The sequence below is a fragment of the Babylonia areolata genome, chromosome 19, assembly GCF_041734735.1.
Source record: "Babylonia areolata isolate BAREFJ2019XMU chromosome 19, ASM4173473v1, whole genome shotgun sequence".
In the NCBI taxonomy this organism is placed as follows: domain Eukaryota; kingdom Metazoa; phylum Mollusca; class Gastropoda; order Neogastropoda; family Buccinidae; genus Babylonia; species Babylonia areolata.
This window is the reverse complement of record NC_134894.1, coordinates 14,153,823-14,167,502: the sequence shown is the minus strand read 5'-3', so window position 1 is coordinate 14,167,502 and position 13,680 is coordinate 14,153,823. Positions and strand designations below refer to the sequence as shown.

The 13,680-nt window shown below is 44.4% G+C and overlaps 1 protein-coding gene across 1 annotated transcript in view; it reads right to left on the bottom strand.

Moving 5' to 3' along the window:
• LOC143293477 (sialin-like) overlaps positions 1–11,451 on the bottom strand; it is a 48,742-nt gene extending 37,291 nt beyond the window's left edge. Inside the window, exon 1 of the mRNA XM_076604366.1 lies at positions 10,852–11,451. Within this exon, the coding sequence (XP_076460481.1) occupies positions 10,852–10,990 (139 nt within the window). The 5' untranslated portion in view covers positions 10,991–11,451. The remainder of the gene's footprint in view (positions 1–10,851) is intronic.
• Positions 11,452–13,680: the final 2,229 nt, after the last annotated feature.

Sequence of the window (13,680 nt, the reverse complement as noted above, 5' to 3'; positions counted from 1 at the left end):
AGGAGAAAGAGAAAGAAAGACAAATAACCAAAGAGAGAGTCACGGACAGACAGTGAGATAGAGAGACAGGCAGAGATAGAGAGACAAGCACAGAGAGAGGGACGCTTTGACGCTTTAATGCCATTGCCCATGAGGTCCTTATGACGTGGGTGAATGCACCAACACACCTGTCAGCTGCAGAGAGAGAGCAGCAGAGAACGAACGAACCAATGAACGAAAGAAAGAAATAAGCATAGTGGAATAAAAAAAAAATATATATATATATTGTACTTATATGGCGCAAACTCCCCTTACATATGGTATATATATAGTCTTTTTCAAAGGGGCAATAAAAAAAAGAGTTTTACTTTGGGAAATACTGGCAAAAAGTGTAAAATAAAAGTACGCTAGTAGCCAGTCTAAAGTCTGTCTCTATGAGGATATATAAAATCCTTTTATTTTTCTCAAAACAGTTTGCGAAATAATTGATGCAGTCTTCATATATATATTAGTGCACCATACAACACAAGAGCATGTGAAGATATAGAAGTGGAAAACAAGATCAGTATCCACCAATGCAACACTACAAATTGCAGATAATTATGAATAATCACATGGAAAAGCCACAACACACAGACGCGCGCGTACGCGTTCAAGCACCAACCCGCAAGCGAGCACACCACAGGAATACAACAATGGTGGGAGGACACAAGGGGGGTGCAGAGGGGGGGCGGAGACAGAACTATTTTTCGTCACATCCAATGCCATTTGGAACAGGCGGATTTTCAGTTTACTTTTGAAAGAGGACAGAGTTGGTGAGTGCCGGAGATCCAGAGGAAGAGAATTCCAAACAGAGGGTGCTTAATGCTGAAAAGTCCTTTGACCGAATGTCTTTGAAGAGACTTTGGGGACTCGAAGGAGCTTTTCCCCAGAAGACCTGAGAGAACGGGATGAGTGTAAATGAGGTAAGCATAGTGTGCTTGTTTCATCCGGCCATCTGGGCAAGAAAATTGAAGAGAGAAAAGCTCTTCGCCGGACGTCCGAGTTTGTGGCATCCCTCGGACTTCGACCCTGACTGCGTAGCTGTCGAACGCAAAAGAAAGAAAGAAAGAAGAGAGAAAAAGAAAAAGAAAAAAACAACAACCAAAACATTCAGATCCGTCAGCGACACCATCAAAATTATAATTAATATACAATACAACAACAACAACAACATAAATTAACAATACACAACAGGGACGAGAGATCAGATGGGGTAAAGGCAAGATGAGGGACAGGTAAAAACTTAATATGGTTTGGAAGAACAAAAGAAACCGACAGAAAGAGAAAGAGAGACAGACAGAGACAGAGACTGAAAAGGGGACACTGCAGACATTAAAAGAAGCTGACAGGAAGAGAAGGAGAGAGAGGGAGAGAGACAGACAGACAGACAGGCAGACAGAGAGACTGAAGAGGGGACTACAGACATTAAAAGAAGCTGACAGAGGAGGAGGATGAGAGAGAGACAGAGACAGAGAGAGAGAGAGAGAGAGAGAGAGAGAGAGAGAAAGAAAGAAAGAGAGAGAGAGAGAGAGACCGTGACAGACAGACAGACACAAACAGAATGACAAAAAGGAAGAGATGAGAAGAAGGAAGGAATGCTGGTAAAAAATAATAATAAATAAAATAGAAAAAGAAAGAAAAAAAAATCAAACTGAGCGTTCAGCATTCATATATAATTATATACGCGCGCGCGCGCGCGTGCGCGTGCGCGTGCGTGTGTGTGTGTAATTAAGTGATGCAATAGGCGTAGTCTTTGATTCTGTTTTATGCTTTTGTGCGTTGAATCTTTTTTTTTTCTTCCTTCTGTAAATTATTGCATGTGTGTCTATCTGTTAAACGATGTTTATTGTAAAGCGCTTTCTGTGTTTATTGTAAAGCGCTTTGAACTCACTTGGGAAACCGCATCCATTATTATCATAATTATTATTATTATCAGATAGAGACAGACAAACAGACAGCCAGATAGACAAACAGACAGATAGAGACAGAGAATTTTTCCTTTACACGATGGACTTTGTTGCGAAAAAATGGGCATCTGAGTTCGCTTGCGACTAAACCATTCTCTTTTTTTTAAGAGATAAGTCTCAATAGCAGTTGTTTTCAGCAACGATGGGTCAGCAACTGTGAAATTTGTTAACAGCGTGGAGCGTGTGCCATTCGGCTTTTGGTTTTTGTTTTCTTGTTGAAGTTCACTTCTTTTGTGATTGGCCAGTGTGTGTGTGTGTGTGTGTGTGTGTGTGTGTGTGTGTGTGTGTGTGTGTGTGTGTGTGTGTGTGTGTGCGTGCGTGTGTGTGTGTGTGTGTGTGTGTGTGTGTGTGCGTGCGTGCGTGCGTGCGTTCGTGTGTGTGTGCGTGCGTGGGGTTCATGACAATCGTTCTTTCGTTACATATACCATTTGTGTGTGTGCGTGCGTGTGTTTGAGTGTGTGTGTGTGTGTGTGTGTGTGTGTGTGTGTGTGTGTGTGTGTGTGCGTATGTGTGCGTGTGTGTGCGTGTGTGTGTGTGTGTGTGTGTGTATGTGAGAGAGAGACAGAGAGAGAGAGAGAGAACTCAGAACTCAGTGTGTGTGTGTGTGTGTGTGTGTGTGTGTGTGTGTGTGTGTGTGTGTGTGTGTGTGCGTGCCTGTGTGTGTGTGTGTGTGTGTGTGTGTGTGTGTGTGTGTGTGTGTGTGTGTGTGTGTGTGTTCGCGCGCGCGCGCGTGCGTTCGCGGGTCTGAGCGCCTTCAAACGCTGTGTTTTCCAAGGTGGGGATGTGAGATGGGAGAGAAAGGCCAGGACTTTGAAGAAGAGGTGGGTTGAATGGAGGACACGTTGTTCGTCCTGACACAGTTTATATCGTGTTTCAGGAAGTGTCAGCCCCAGCCATGTTCTTCCTCAAGGAACACTGTGCTCGTCTGTCTGTGTGTCTGTCCCCTCCCGGTGTCCGGCGTCTGTTCCAGTTTTTCTATTCGGACACCAAAAGATCTCTCTCTCTCTCTCTCTCTCTCTCTCTCTCTCTCTCTCTCTCTCTCTCTCTCTCTCTCTTTCTCGTGTGTGTGTGTGTGTGTGTGTGTGTGTGTGTGTGTGCGCGTGCGTGCGTGCGTGCGTGCGTGTGTGGGGTTCATGACAATCGTTCTTTCGTTACACATACCATTTGTGAAGCGCATAACAGGATCAGTTACAAGGAAAACTGTTCATAAAACGTGTAATCGCATATAATATTTCGTAATACCTGTCCAGGATACATTTCGTTCGCTACCGCAACAGCTGTTGTTCGGAATTGAGTGATCTAGCAGCAGTAAGTATGAAAAATGGCTAACATGAGTCAACACTTATTACTATGTAAAACAAAGGATCGTTGTCACTGTCATTGTAATTCTCTCTCTGTCTCTGTCTCTCTCTCTCTCTCTCTCTCTTACCTGATAGTACTACTGCCGAAACATAAAATAAATTTAAATGGTCATGTTTTACAGATTTCCTCTCCATGTAAGATCATGGACATCTCATGGAGGACAGAATTCCCGCAGATCAAAGATGGTTAGCATTGACGCACTCATGAAATCCCGACACGCTGGGCTGGACATGTAATCCGACTGCACGACACTCGGTTTCCTACGATACTCTTCTTCTCGGAGCTGGCTGACAGCGCCAGGAACGTCGGGACTGAGTATCGGTATCACTATCAGTAGCTCAAGGAGGCGTCACTGCGTTCGGTCAAATCCATATACGCTACACTACATCTGCCAAGCAGATGCCTGACCAGCAGCGTAACCCAACGCGCTTAGTCAGGCCTTGAGAAAATAAATAAATAAATAAGAAAAATAAATAAATATTTTTTTATAATTTAATTTTTTTAAAATTATAATAAATTCGTGTATTTTTTAAAGATAAATACATAAAAATACTACTACTACTAACAATAATGATATTTATAAGGCGCGCGCGCATAACATGTGCAAAAAGCATGCAGTTATGTATTGGGACTGAGATCACTGAAACGCTTCACGGGCTGCCTGAAAGCTTCACTCGGGGCCTGCAGCATTCCCACTCATCGTCGGCTGGGAAACCATCGCCACTGACCGCACCGCCTGGCGACTGGCTGTCTACACGAGAGTTCTGACATTTTAGGAGGGGTGCCTTCAGGACCTCCACCAGAAGCGTCAATCCCTCAAGGAGAAGAGACGAGAGCCATCATGTGGAATTACCTGCCCACAGTGCGGACACATTTGTTCGTCTGCCTTTGAGCTGCGTTCTCCTCTTAATAATAATAATAATGGTATTTATATAGCGCTGGATCTTGTGCAGAGACAAATCAAAGCGCTTTCGCACCAGTCATTCACACGCATGCATAACTCTAATACTGTAGAAACTAAAGACAAGGAAGGGCAGGCAAGGGAGGCTATTTTGGGAAGAGGTGGGTTTTAAGGCCAGACTTGAAAGAGCTGAGTGTGGAGACTTGACGAAGCGAAAGACTGTGGAAGTTCATTCCAACTGCAAGGTCCGGAAACAGAGAAAGAGCGGCGGCCAATAGTCGAGTGTTTGAATCTGGGTATGCGTAAACAGAGTGGATCCGAGGCCGATCGTAGTGAGCGAGATGGAGTGTAGAGGTGAAGGCAGCCGCAGAAATAGGAAGGGGCAGTTTTGTGAATGCATCTATAACATAGAGTGCTGATCTTGTACTTTATTCGGTGTGAGATAGGGAGCCAGTGGAGATGTTGCAAAAGAGGAGTGATGTGCTCAGATCTTTTCTTTCTGAGAACGAGTCGGGCAGCAGAGTTTTGTATGCGCTGAAGGGGCTGAATGGATGAAGCAGGCAGACCAGACAATAGAGAGTTACAGTAGTCAAGGCGAGAGAGAATGAGAGAAACGACAAGTCTAGATGTTGCGTCAGTGGACAGATATTTCCGGACGGCACTGATGCGTCGCAGTTGACAGTAGCAGGACTGACATGTCTGACTGATAAATTTTTGCATGGACAGTGTATTGTCAAGGACAACACCGAGGTTCCTGACTGACGTGGAAAGAGGGATGGATGTACTGCCAAGTTTGATTGTGTCAATTGTGATGGAAGACAGTTTTTGTTTAGTTCCTATGATCATTGCTTCAGTTTTGTCCGCGTTCAATTGTAACTTATTTCGAGTCATCCAGTTTTGAATGTCCAGGAAGCAGTTGGATGTTTCTTGCAAGAGCGACAACAATTTTTCAGGGGTATCACTCTTCTGGAGTTGAGTGTCATCAGCATAAGAATGATGACTGATATTATGGCGGTTGATAATTTCAGCGAGAGGAGCGATGTACAGTGTGAAGAGCACTGGGCCTAAAACAGATCCCTGTGGGACTCCATGTTCAATTTTAACGGGTTCACATTGGAAATGATCAACAGTGACAGACTGGAATCGATCAGTGAGATAAGATTTGAACCAGTTTAGAACAGTGCCGTTGATACCAAATGTAAAATGAAGACGGGAAAGAAGGATTGAATGGTCTATCGTATCAAAGGCGGCTGACAAGTCGAGGAGAGTGAGAAGGGAAATTTTTCCAGAGTCGGACGCTATCAGTAGATTGTTCAGAATGTGGAGGAGAGTGGTTTCGGTGCTATGGTCAGTGCGATAGGCAGACTGAAATGGGTGGATGAGATTGTTAAAACAAAGGTGGTTGTTAAGCTGCTTGAGGACAGCTTTTTCAAGGAGTTTGGACATGAATGGAAGATTAGAAACTGGTCGATAGTTTTTCAAAATTTTTGCGTCAAGGTTGGGTTTCTTCAGAAGAGGTCGGACGATTACAGTTTTGAAAGTGGATGGAAACGTTCCAGTGAGAAGGGATGAGTTGACAATATTAGTGATTGTGGGGAGAAGATGTGAGACACATTGGGAAAAGACCGAGGCTGGTATAGGATCGAGCTCACAGGATTTTACTGTCATTTCTTTTAGGATTTCATGAACTTCTGTTTCAGTCAATGGATTGAAGGAATGGAGAGGAGTGCCGCTGAATTGAGGATCAGGATTAACAGGTTGGAAAGACATTTGGTCTAAGATGGTACGAATATTTTGGACTTTGTCGAAAAAGAAAGAGAAGAAGACATTGGGGAGTTCAGATAAAGTGTAGGTAGAAGGAAGAGGAGTCCTTTTTGCAGTTCCGAGAAGATTTGACATGACAGAGTAAAGAGATTTGGTGGATGTGGCATCGAGAACTTGAGAAGAAAAGAAGTTTGTTTTTGCTGATGAGATCATATGTTTGACTTTATTTATTTGTTTTCGGAATATTTGATTGTGGACTTGCAGTTTTGTTGATCGCCATCGTCTTTCCAGTTGGCGACGTTTGCGTTTTGCAAGTCGAATGTCTTGTGTGTACCATGGGGCGGAGGGTCTGTCAGGGAGCATGCGGGTAGTGGGGGGTGCATGTTCATCCAGCAGTTGAGAGAGGACAGTGTTGTAATGTGTGGATACGTCGGTAACGGAAGAAATTTTGGAAAGGCGTTCTGCAGCTTAAGAAAAAGTGTTAATGTTGATGGATTTCAGGTTGCGACGAGTAACAGATTTCTCGGAGTGAGTGACGTCTTCATCGTTCGCGACTGACTTCCGTGAATGGATGGCTGTGAATCTACGAGCCCTGATGCAATGCTATTTTGAAAACCAAAGTGAGAATGGGCACTTTGGGTACCCACCAGTCCTGAACACGAGAACGTATGGGTGCTCCTTTTGAGCAGATGGTCTGCCAATTCACTGGTTTTACCTTTTCCTCGACCTTCATTTCATTCTGTCCTTCGATTTTCTACCTATATTCATTCCCCCTTCTTTCATTCTTTCCCTACCCTTATTTCCATGTATTTATTCAAACATTTTCCGTATGTCTTTGCATTAGACAACGACATCCGGTGTTATGTGACTGTGTGAACTGGAATGAATATATCTTTTTATTATATTTTTGCTCGAAAATCAAATTACTCGAAGAACTTTATACATGGGGTAGGTAGGCCTAATTGCGAACGATCCAGTTGAAGCGACAGGCTCAAGGTGTGCATTGTACATATAACAGGTCGTACGATCGTCAAATGTAGCACTTCTGTTTTCGAAGGCTTTCTCCGATTGGTTGCACACACAAAGTTCAAGTCGAGTCTTGCTTGCTTCCCTTGATTTTAGGATTGTAAGAGCACGTTTGTGAGCTTGGTCAGCAGTAGTGCGCAAAGAGAATAAAAAGCGCGGAAATAACTGATGTTTGACTGGTTCTTGGAAATGAAGATTCACTGAGGTATCTGCACGAGGTCGAAACAGACGTTAGATCGTAAAATGTGTTCGATGAGAACGAATGGAAGGGGGGCGGTACGCGAACCGTTCGCAATTTACACGTTGTTTACAATTAGGCATACCTACCCAAAATATCCAGTAAACAGAATCAACTGCTTTTTCAAAACGAACTGAACTTAATAATCCTGACAGCACTTCAAGGTAGTTGTTTATTATCGTAGGGTGTGTTGTTCGCAAACTGTTCACCGTATAATAATTATTCATGCCACTAAGTTTGACTGGTCTTCGTGAATTGGGAAAGAACTTTTTGCTCTGTTTGTAATACAGGCTGATCCTATCTAACAGATACAGTTAAACAGTTAATGAAATGGGCCTCCAGATCTTATCTTTGCTATTCCGGCGCTACGTCTGTCTCCTTTCGGCAGATATAACATAATCCCTTCATTTTGTTTTATAGATATCTCCTCCCTTTGATATCCCTCATTGAAAGAACGGACAATAAAGTATTCTTTTATATGTATATTTATATATTAATAATCATACCATCTGTTCCATGGCTTTTATTGTTTTGCATATTCGACAACACTTTTGATGCTTCCTGTAATGCAATTAGGAGTTCAAGGTCGTCTGATTCCTTTTAAGGCATGCAGTTAGGGCGAATTTGTTGAAATGTTAATTTGTAAGTTAAATTGGAAGTTCGTTTAGCCGGGCTTACTTTCTTTGGCCATTCATGTATGCTTGTGTGTGATACTGTAGGGTCTTGGTTTAATTATGCACCATTGACAAGGTCCGTTTGAGTGACGTCTACATGACGTCGATTTGTTTTTGGTTGTGTTGGGACTTTTCTACTTTAGGGGCACTGTGCTCAGCTTTTGAAGCCTGTCGGAACAGGGAGAGTGTTGAAGCAAGTGGCAGGTGAATTACCAAAAAACTAAGAGATGTTATTCAGTTTTAAGCAATATTTTATAACTTCTTGCAAGATGCTTACTTCACACACACACCGAGGGAGTGTCAGATTAGAGCTGAATGGGGCAAGTGTGCTCATACTTCAAACTCGCCACGATCAAGTGTTGTAGCAATGCTCAACAATTTTTAAACCCGAATAAAAGAAATGTGTGTATAATTAAAATAATGTCATTTCCCATATTGGAAGTCAAATGTCATATCAATATTATTATTATTATCATCATCATCATTATCATCACACAACGCTGTGTTACATAAAGGCATCACACGTCCTCAACAGTGTTTCATTGCAGAGAAGGGTAATTTGTTGTTCTTACATACTGGGACCTATTTAAACGAAAATGTTCGTGTGTTTTGCAATGAAGGCACATGTGAGAAATAACATGTTGCATCCAATCGACCCTTCTGATCAAGAACTAGGCATAATGATATGCGAAATGACCCATGATATTAACTCGAGTCGACGTTTGTCGTCTCAAGCCGCCATGTTCTTTGTTTACCTTGTAATTGGAATGAACTTCCTCTTTCGCTTCGTCAGGTCTCCACACTCAGCTCTTTCAAGTCTGGCCTTAAAACGAGACAGAGACTGCCTCTTCCTTGTCTTCAAATGAAATGAAATTATGGTGCTTAGAGCCTCGCCGACCACTAAGGCCATCTCAAGGCTATCGCCGCGTCCCTTGTCTTCAGTTTTTCCAGTTTTAGAGTTATGCATGCGTTTGAATGACTGGTGCGAAAGCGCTTTGTCTCTGCACAAGATTCAGTGCTATATGAATATTATAATTATCAATTATTATCATTATTTACCTCTTCATGGACCGTGGGGCCAAATACGGAAAGAGCAAGATGGTGGCGCATTAGATTAGCGACTGAATCTGCATCAAAATAGAGTAAAATAACCTTAAGATAGAGTCGGAAAAAAAGGGAAGGGGGGGGGGGGGGGGGGGGGGGGGCGGGGGGGGGGGGGGGGGGAGTGGGTTTACAACAGTTAAGTAAAGTAATATCATTTAATCTGTGCCTGAAAATTGGCGGTAATTTAGGATGCCAAGCAGAAATATATATATATATATATATATATATATATATATATACGCATGCAAATACAATCAGATTTAACGATATTTGGAAAACTAAAATTAGATTTAATGATAATGTGAAAATGAAAATACTTGTCAAACAGGAAATCAGTACGTGACATTTCCCATAATACCCCCATCCACCACACTCATCCACAGTTCACCTGCAAGGGAGAAGCTGGCATAATGGCAAAGACGCTTAACTGACGATAGTGTCCGAGAGGGTCTGGATTCGATTCCCGCTCTCGCCCTTTCTCCCAAATTTGACTGGAAAAACAAACTAAACGTCTAGTCATTCGGTTGAGACGATAAACCTAGGTCCCGTGTGCAGCACGCACTTGACGCACTGTGTGGAAAAGAACCCATGGCAACGAACGTGTTATCCTCTGGCAAAACATTGCAGAAGAAATCCACCCTAACATATGTGCATGCACCCAAAGCCTAACTTGCGCGTTGGGTTATGCTGCTGTCAGGCATATGCCCAGCAGATGTGATGTAGCGTGTATGGATTTGACTGAACATTGTTACACCACCTTGAGAAACAAACCGAAACTGATACTCACATGCATCATCTGAGCTCCAAATGTCATCTTTAAGATGAGTTGTAGCGTCAGATGTTAATGTACGTGATAGCATTGCAACGTTTGTTCGATCCCCAGTTTAGATGTCCACCACTATAACAAGACTGTGTTGCTAGCATCAGCGCAGCACACGATCGACCCACCTTACCCAACACAGCGCCCACAAGAAAACAGTCTTGGCGACAGCAGCTGCGAATTGATCAGGATGACCACTTCACCCAACCCTTATCAGCTGTCATCGCCCAATGTCCCGCTTTGTCGATGATGACAAAACACTAGAGTGCACAGAAGAAATGTGAGTAAAGGTGGGGAGCAGAGTAGTGCGGAAGCGGTAGGGTCGGGGGGGGGGGGGGGGGGGGGGGGGATTTGGGGAAGGAAACGGGAAAGGGGTTAATCAAGGAACAAGGGACTGGGATGTGCCGAGTCTCAGACGCACAAAATTAACTCCGAACGTTCAAATTAACCACTGTCAAACTGATAGCCGTTTACAACTGATATTGATACTGCTGAAGTTCGCTCCTTTAAAGATAACCCGCAACTGATAGAAATCCAGCTACTGCAGGTTCTCGCAAGGAAAAGTCAAGAACCAACTCCGGTCGGTTAAGAGGGAAAAAAAGCCCTGACGTGGTTGGATTGATGTGACGGAGCTCAATTATTCTTCATAACTAAAATTTTGCACGTGCGGCACATACACTGAAGCATGAACTGTTTTCAGGAAAACAAACACTCACATGCATGCATGCCCTCTCTCTCTCTCAACTCATGACCTGCATGCAAACGAGGTTGAACAAAATCAAAGCGCTGAACTCATCCTAAAAAGTGCATACACATTTAGCGAAAATGCTTTGTAGTGGCAATGGTAGTTATAGTATTGCTGCCAAACCACATTGTATTACTACCAAACCACCACCATGTGTACATCCAGTTCACCAAACATAATCACTACCACAACTAGTTAAAGATCTATCACCAATATAACTGAAAAGTACCTGTCGTGTCTAGAGATCCATAGACAGTGGCAGTCAAACGTAGACTACTGCTGCTGTTGCTGTCGCCGACACCAGCAGTTGCAGAACTGCTCTTTGGTGCCAGGGGACCATCCCGACGAGAAACAGCAGTGACTGGCATCTCGGTACCGACGATGGGAAAGTGCTTCTTGCTTCCCTTGGTCAGGGCCGGGGATATGTTACAAGTTATCTTTCAACGACTATGACATCCAGCCACCCTTTTAGCGAGCAGTTGAAGGATCGTTCACCCTTTCAGGGCAGTTCAGGGTGACCGTTTTCACAGAGGGGTAACTGACACTTTCCAGTGACTGATAAGAAGAGAGCACAGCACTTTGCAGTGACTAGATAGAAGGTGACCGGTTGTAACAGAGCACGTTTCCAGCGACTGATTGGGAGAAAGCACTTTCCAGGGACCCGATTGAGTGACTGATTTGGAGAGCGCACTGTCCAGTGACCGCTTCGTTAAAAGATAGCACTCTCCAGTTACTGACTGGAACCGCGAAGCACCTCCCAGTGACTGACTAGCACAGAGAGGGAACAGCACTCCAACAGGGACTGACTGGCTGGCTCCGAACGGCTTTCGCCGACCGAATGGGACAGAGCAGGTTTGCAATGACCGGGTGGAGTGATCTGTTCTTAGCAATGAAAAAGGAGGAGGATGAGGAAGAAGAGGAGGAGGGGGTGGGGGGAGTGAGCTGCAGTGCCGTGTGGAGACAGACAAGAGAGCCACAGGTGAGTGGGGTGGGGATGAGGAAGGATGGTGGGGGTGTAGGTATTGACACATATGCTGGGGTCAGCCGTTTGTCGACACGCTGCTGCAATACTTCGCTGTGCTCACCCATTCTTTGCACGCGGGCCATGAGGAAGGGGGAGGGGGAGAGGGTAGGAGGTTTCCTCCTGAGGGTGGTGGTGTTGGTGGTGAAAGGGATGGGGAGAGTGAGAGCGCCAACTTCCTTCCACCCATCCACCTTTCTTGCACGCGCGCGCGCGCACACACACACACATGTACACACACACACACACACACACACACTGCGTAAACCCAAGACACAGGTACGCATACACAAACGCACGCACACGCGCGCGCGCGCGCACACACACACATACACACACATATTATCACACACATACAGGCATGCGTGCACACAGACTCGCACACATTGTCACGAACACACACAAACTTGCCAGATGTTTAAGTCCCACATCCGCGACCTGAATTGATTCCAGTGTCGATAATGTTCAGCTGTCCATTGCTAATGCACGTTTCTTTGTTTGTTTTCAAATATTTTGTTGAATAGTCCAGTTGGCTTAGGGTACAGGTTGGTCGTTTTTCGTTCCAAGGATGTTAGGTTGTTTTCTCTCTCTTTTTTTCTTTCCTTTATTTCTAAACAAAACCACCCAGAACACACTCACACAGACACACACACACACACATTTACTCACATACATGAACTGTAACTCAGCCCCTCCCCACCCAAACCCCCGCCCCTCACCCCTCTCCTTCCCAGCAGTTTTCCGCTGACCTTGTCTAATATCAAATGGAGTGAACAAAGGTTAAAAACATCATGTTGGAAATGTCACTTGCTTTGTGATGGAAATCCCGTTACATTTGATCAAAGATCGACGTGCCATGTGCAAGTAAGTTCCTGAAATGTTATAACCCAACAAAAAACAACAACAAAAAACAAAAACAAAAAAACAACAACAGATTGTCATCATTTTCTATCTGGCTTGTGTTCAGCAGTCCATTATTCTGTACATGTACTTCTTTGCGTGCGTGTGTGTGCGCGTATATATATATCAGATTAGCACCCAGACCATCACTCAAGATCTGGTGGCGGGGGATAGGCGTAGGGGGACTCGAACCCGTGGAAACGCTCTAACATTTCAGCAACTGGCTCGCACATGGCACGTCGATCTTTGATCAATATATATATCTGAGGGTCCCGTGTTTGAATCCTGGTCACGGTGCATGATGAGTAAATGATGGAGTTTTTTTTTTAATCTCCCAGGTCAACAGATGTTAGCACCTGAACCCCCTTCGTCTGTATACGCATGCAGATCAAATACACACATTAAAGATGACATCACAGTGTGAAACAGTAAACGAACATTGCAGAAATCCCCTCCTTTCCACCTCCCGCATTCAAATCGTGGCGCTTTGTGATTTCTTCTGACAATATTTTTTTCTTTCTCTGATGTCTTCAGAATAATACAGTGAATTATGTTCACCTGTTTTACCTATGATCGGTTTCTAAGCCTTCAAATTGTAATATAGGCTTATGTGATCTGTTTACATTAATTTACAGCCAAATTTTGGATTCATAAAATCATTTTCATTATATCAGCTTGAAACTAGCTTCATTACTGCCCATGTATGCGGGCACGCACGTATGTGTGTGTGTGTGTGTGTGTGTGTAAGAGAGGGGATCTAAGGGGGGTTAGGGGGTGCACGGGAGGGGTAGTACCTCTAGAGGGGGGGTTCGTCACGCTCTTCCGGGAGTGGTTCGCCCTCTATTGGTCCCCACCGGCACCCAGCTCTCACCTATGGGTCCTAGAAGCTGCTAGCATGCGGCAGCGCCCAACCCCCGGGCAACGGCTTTGACAGGCTGGCTAAACTAGGTGAGGGTAGCCGACAGGTCTCAAATCCTCGGCGAGTTAGGGCTTGTCTACCCAAGCATGTGAAGACTGGATCCGGCGGACTCTGCGGAAGAAACCTTCATGGTTCAACGGAGAGGAAGGTGGTTACAGCAGAGCACTGTGGTGTGCTGAGGGCAGAATGAGGCACATAGGACATCCTGGTCATCCACT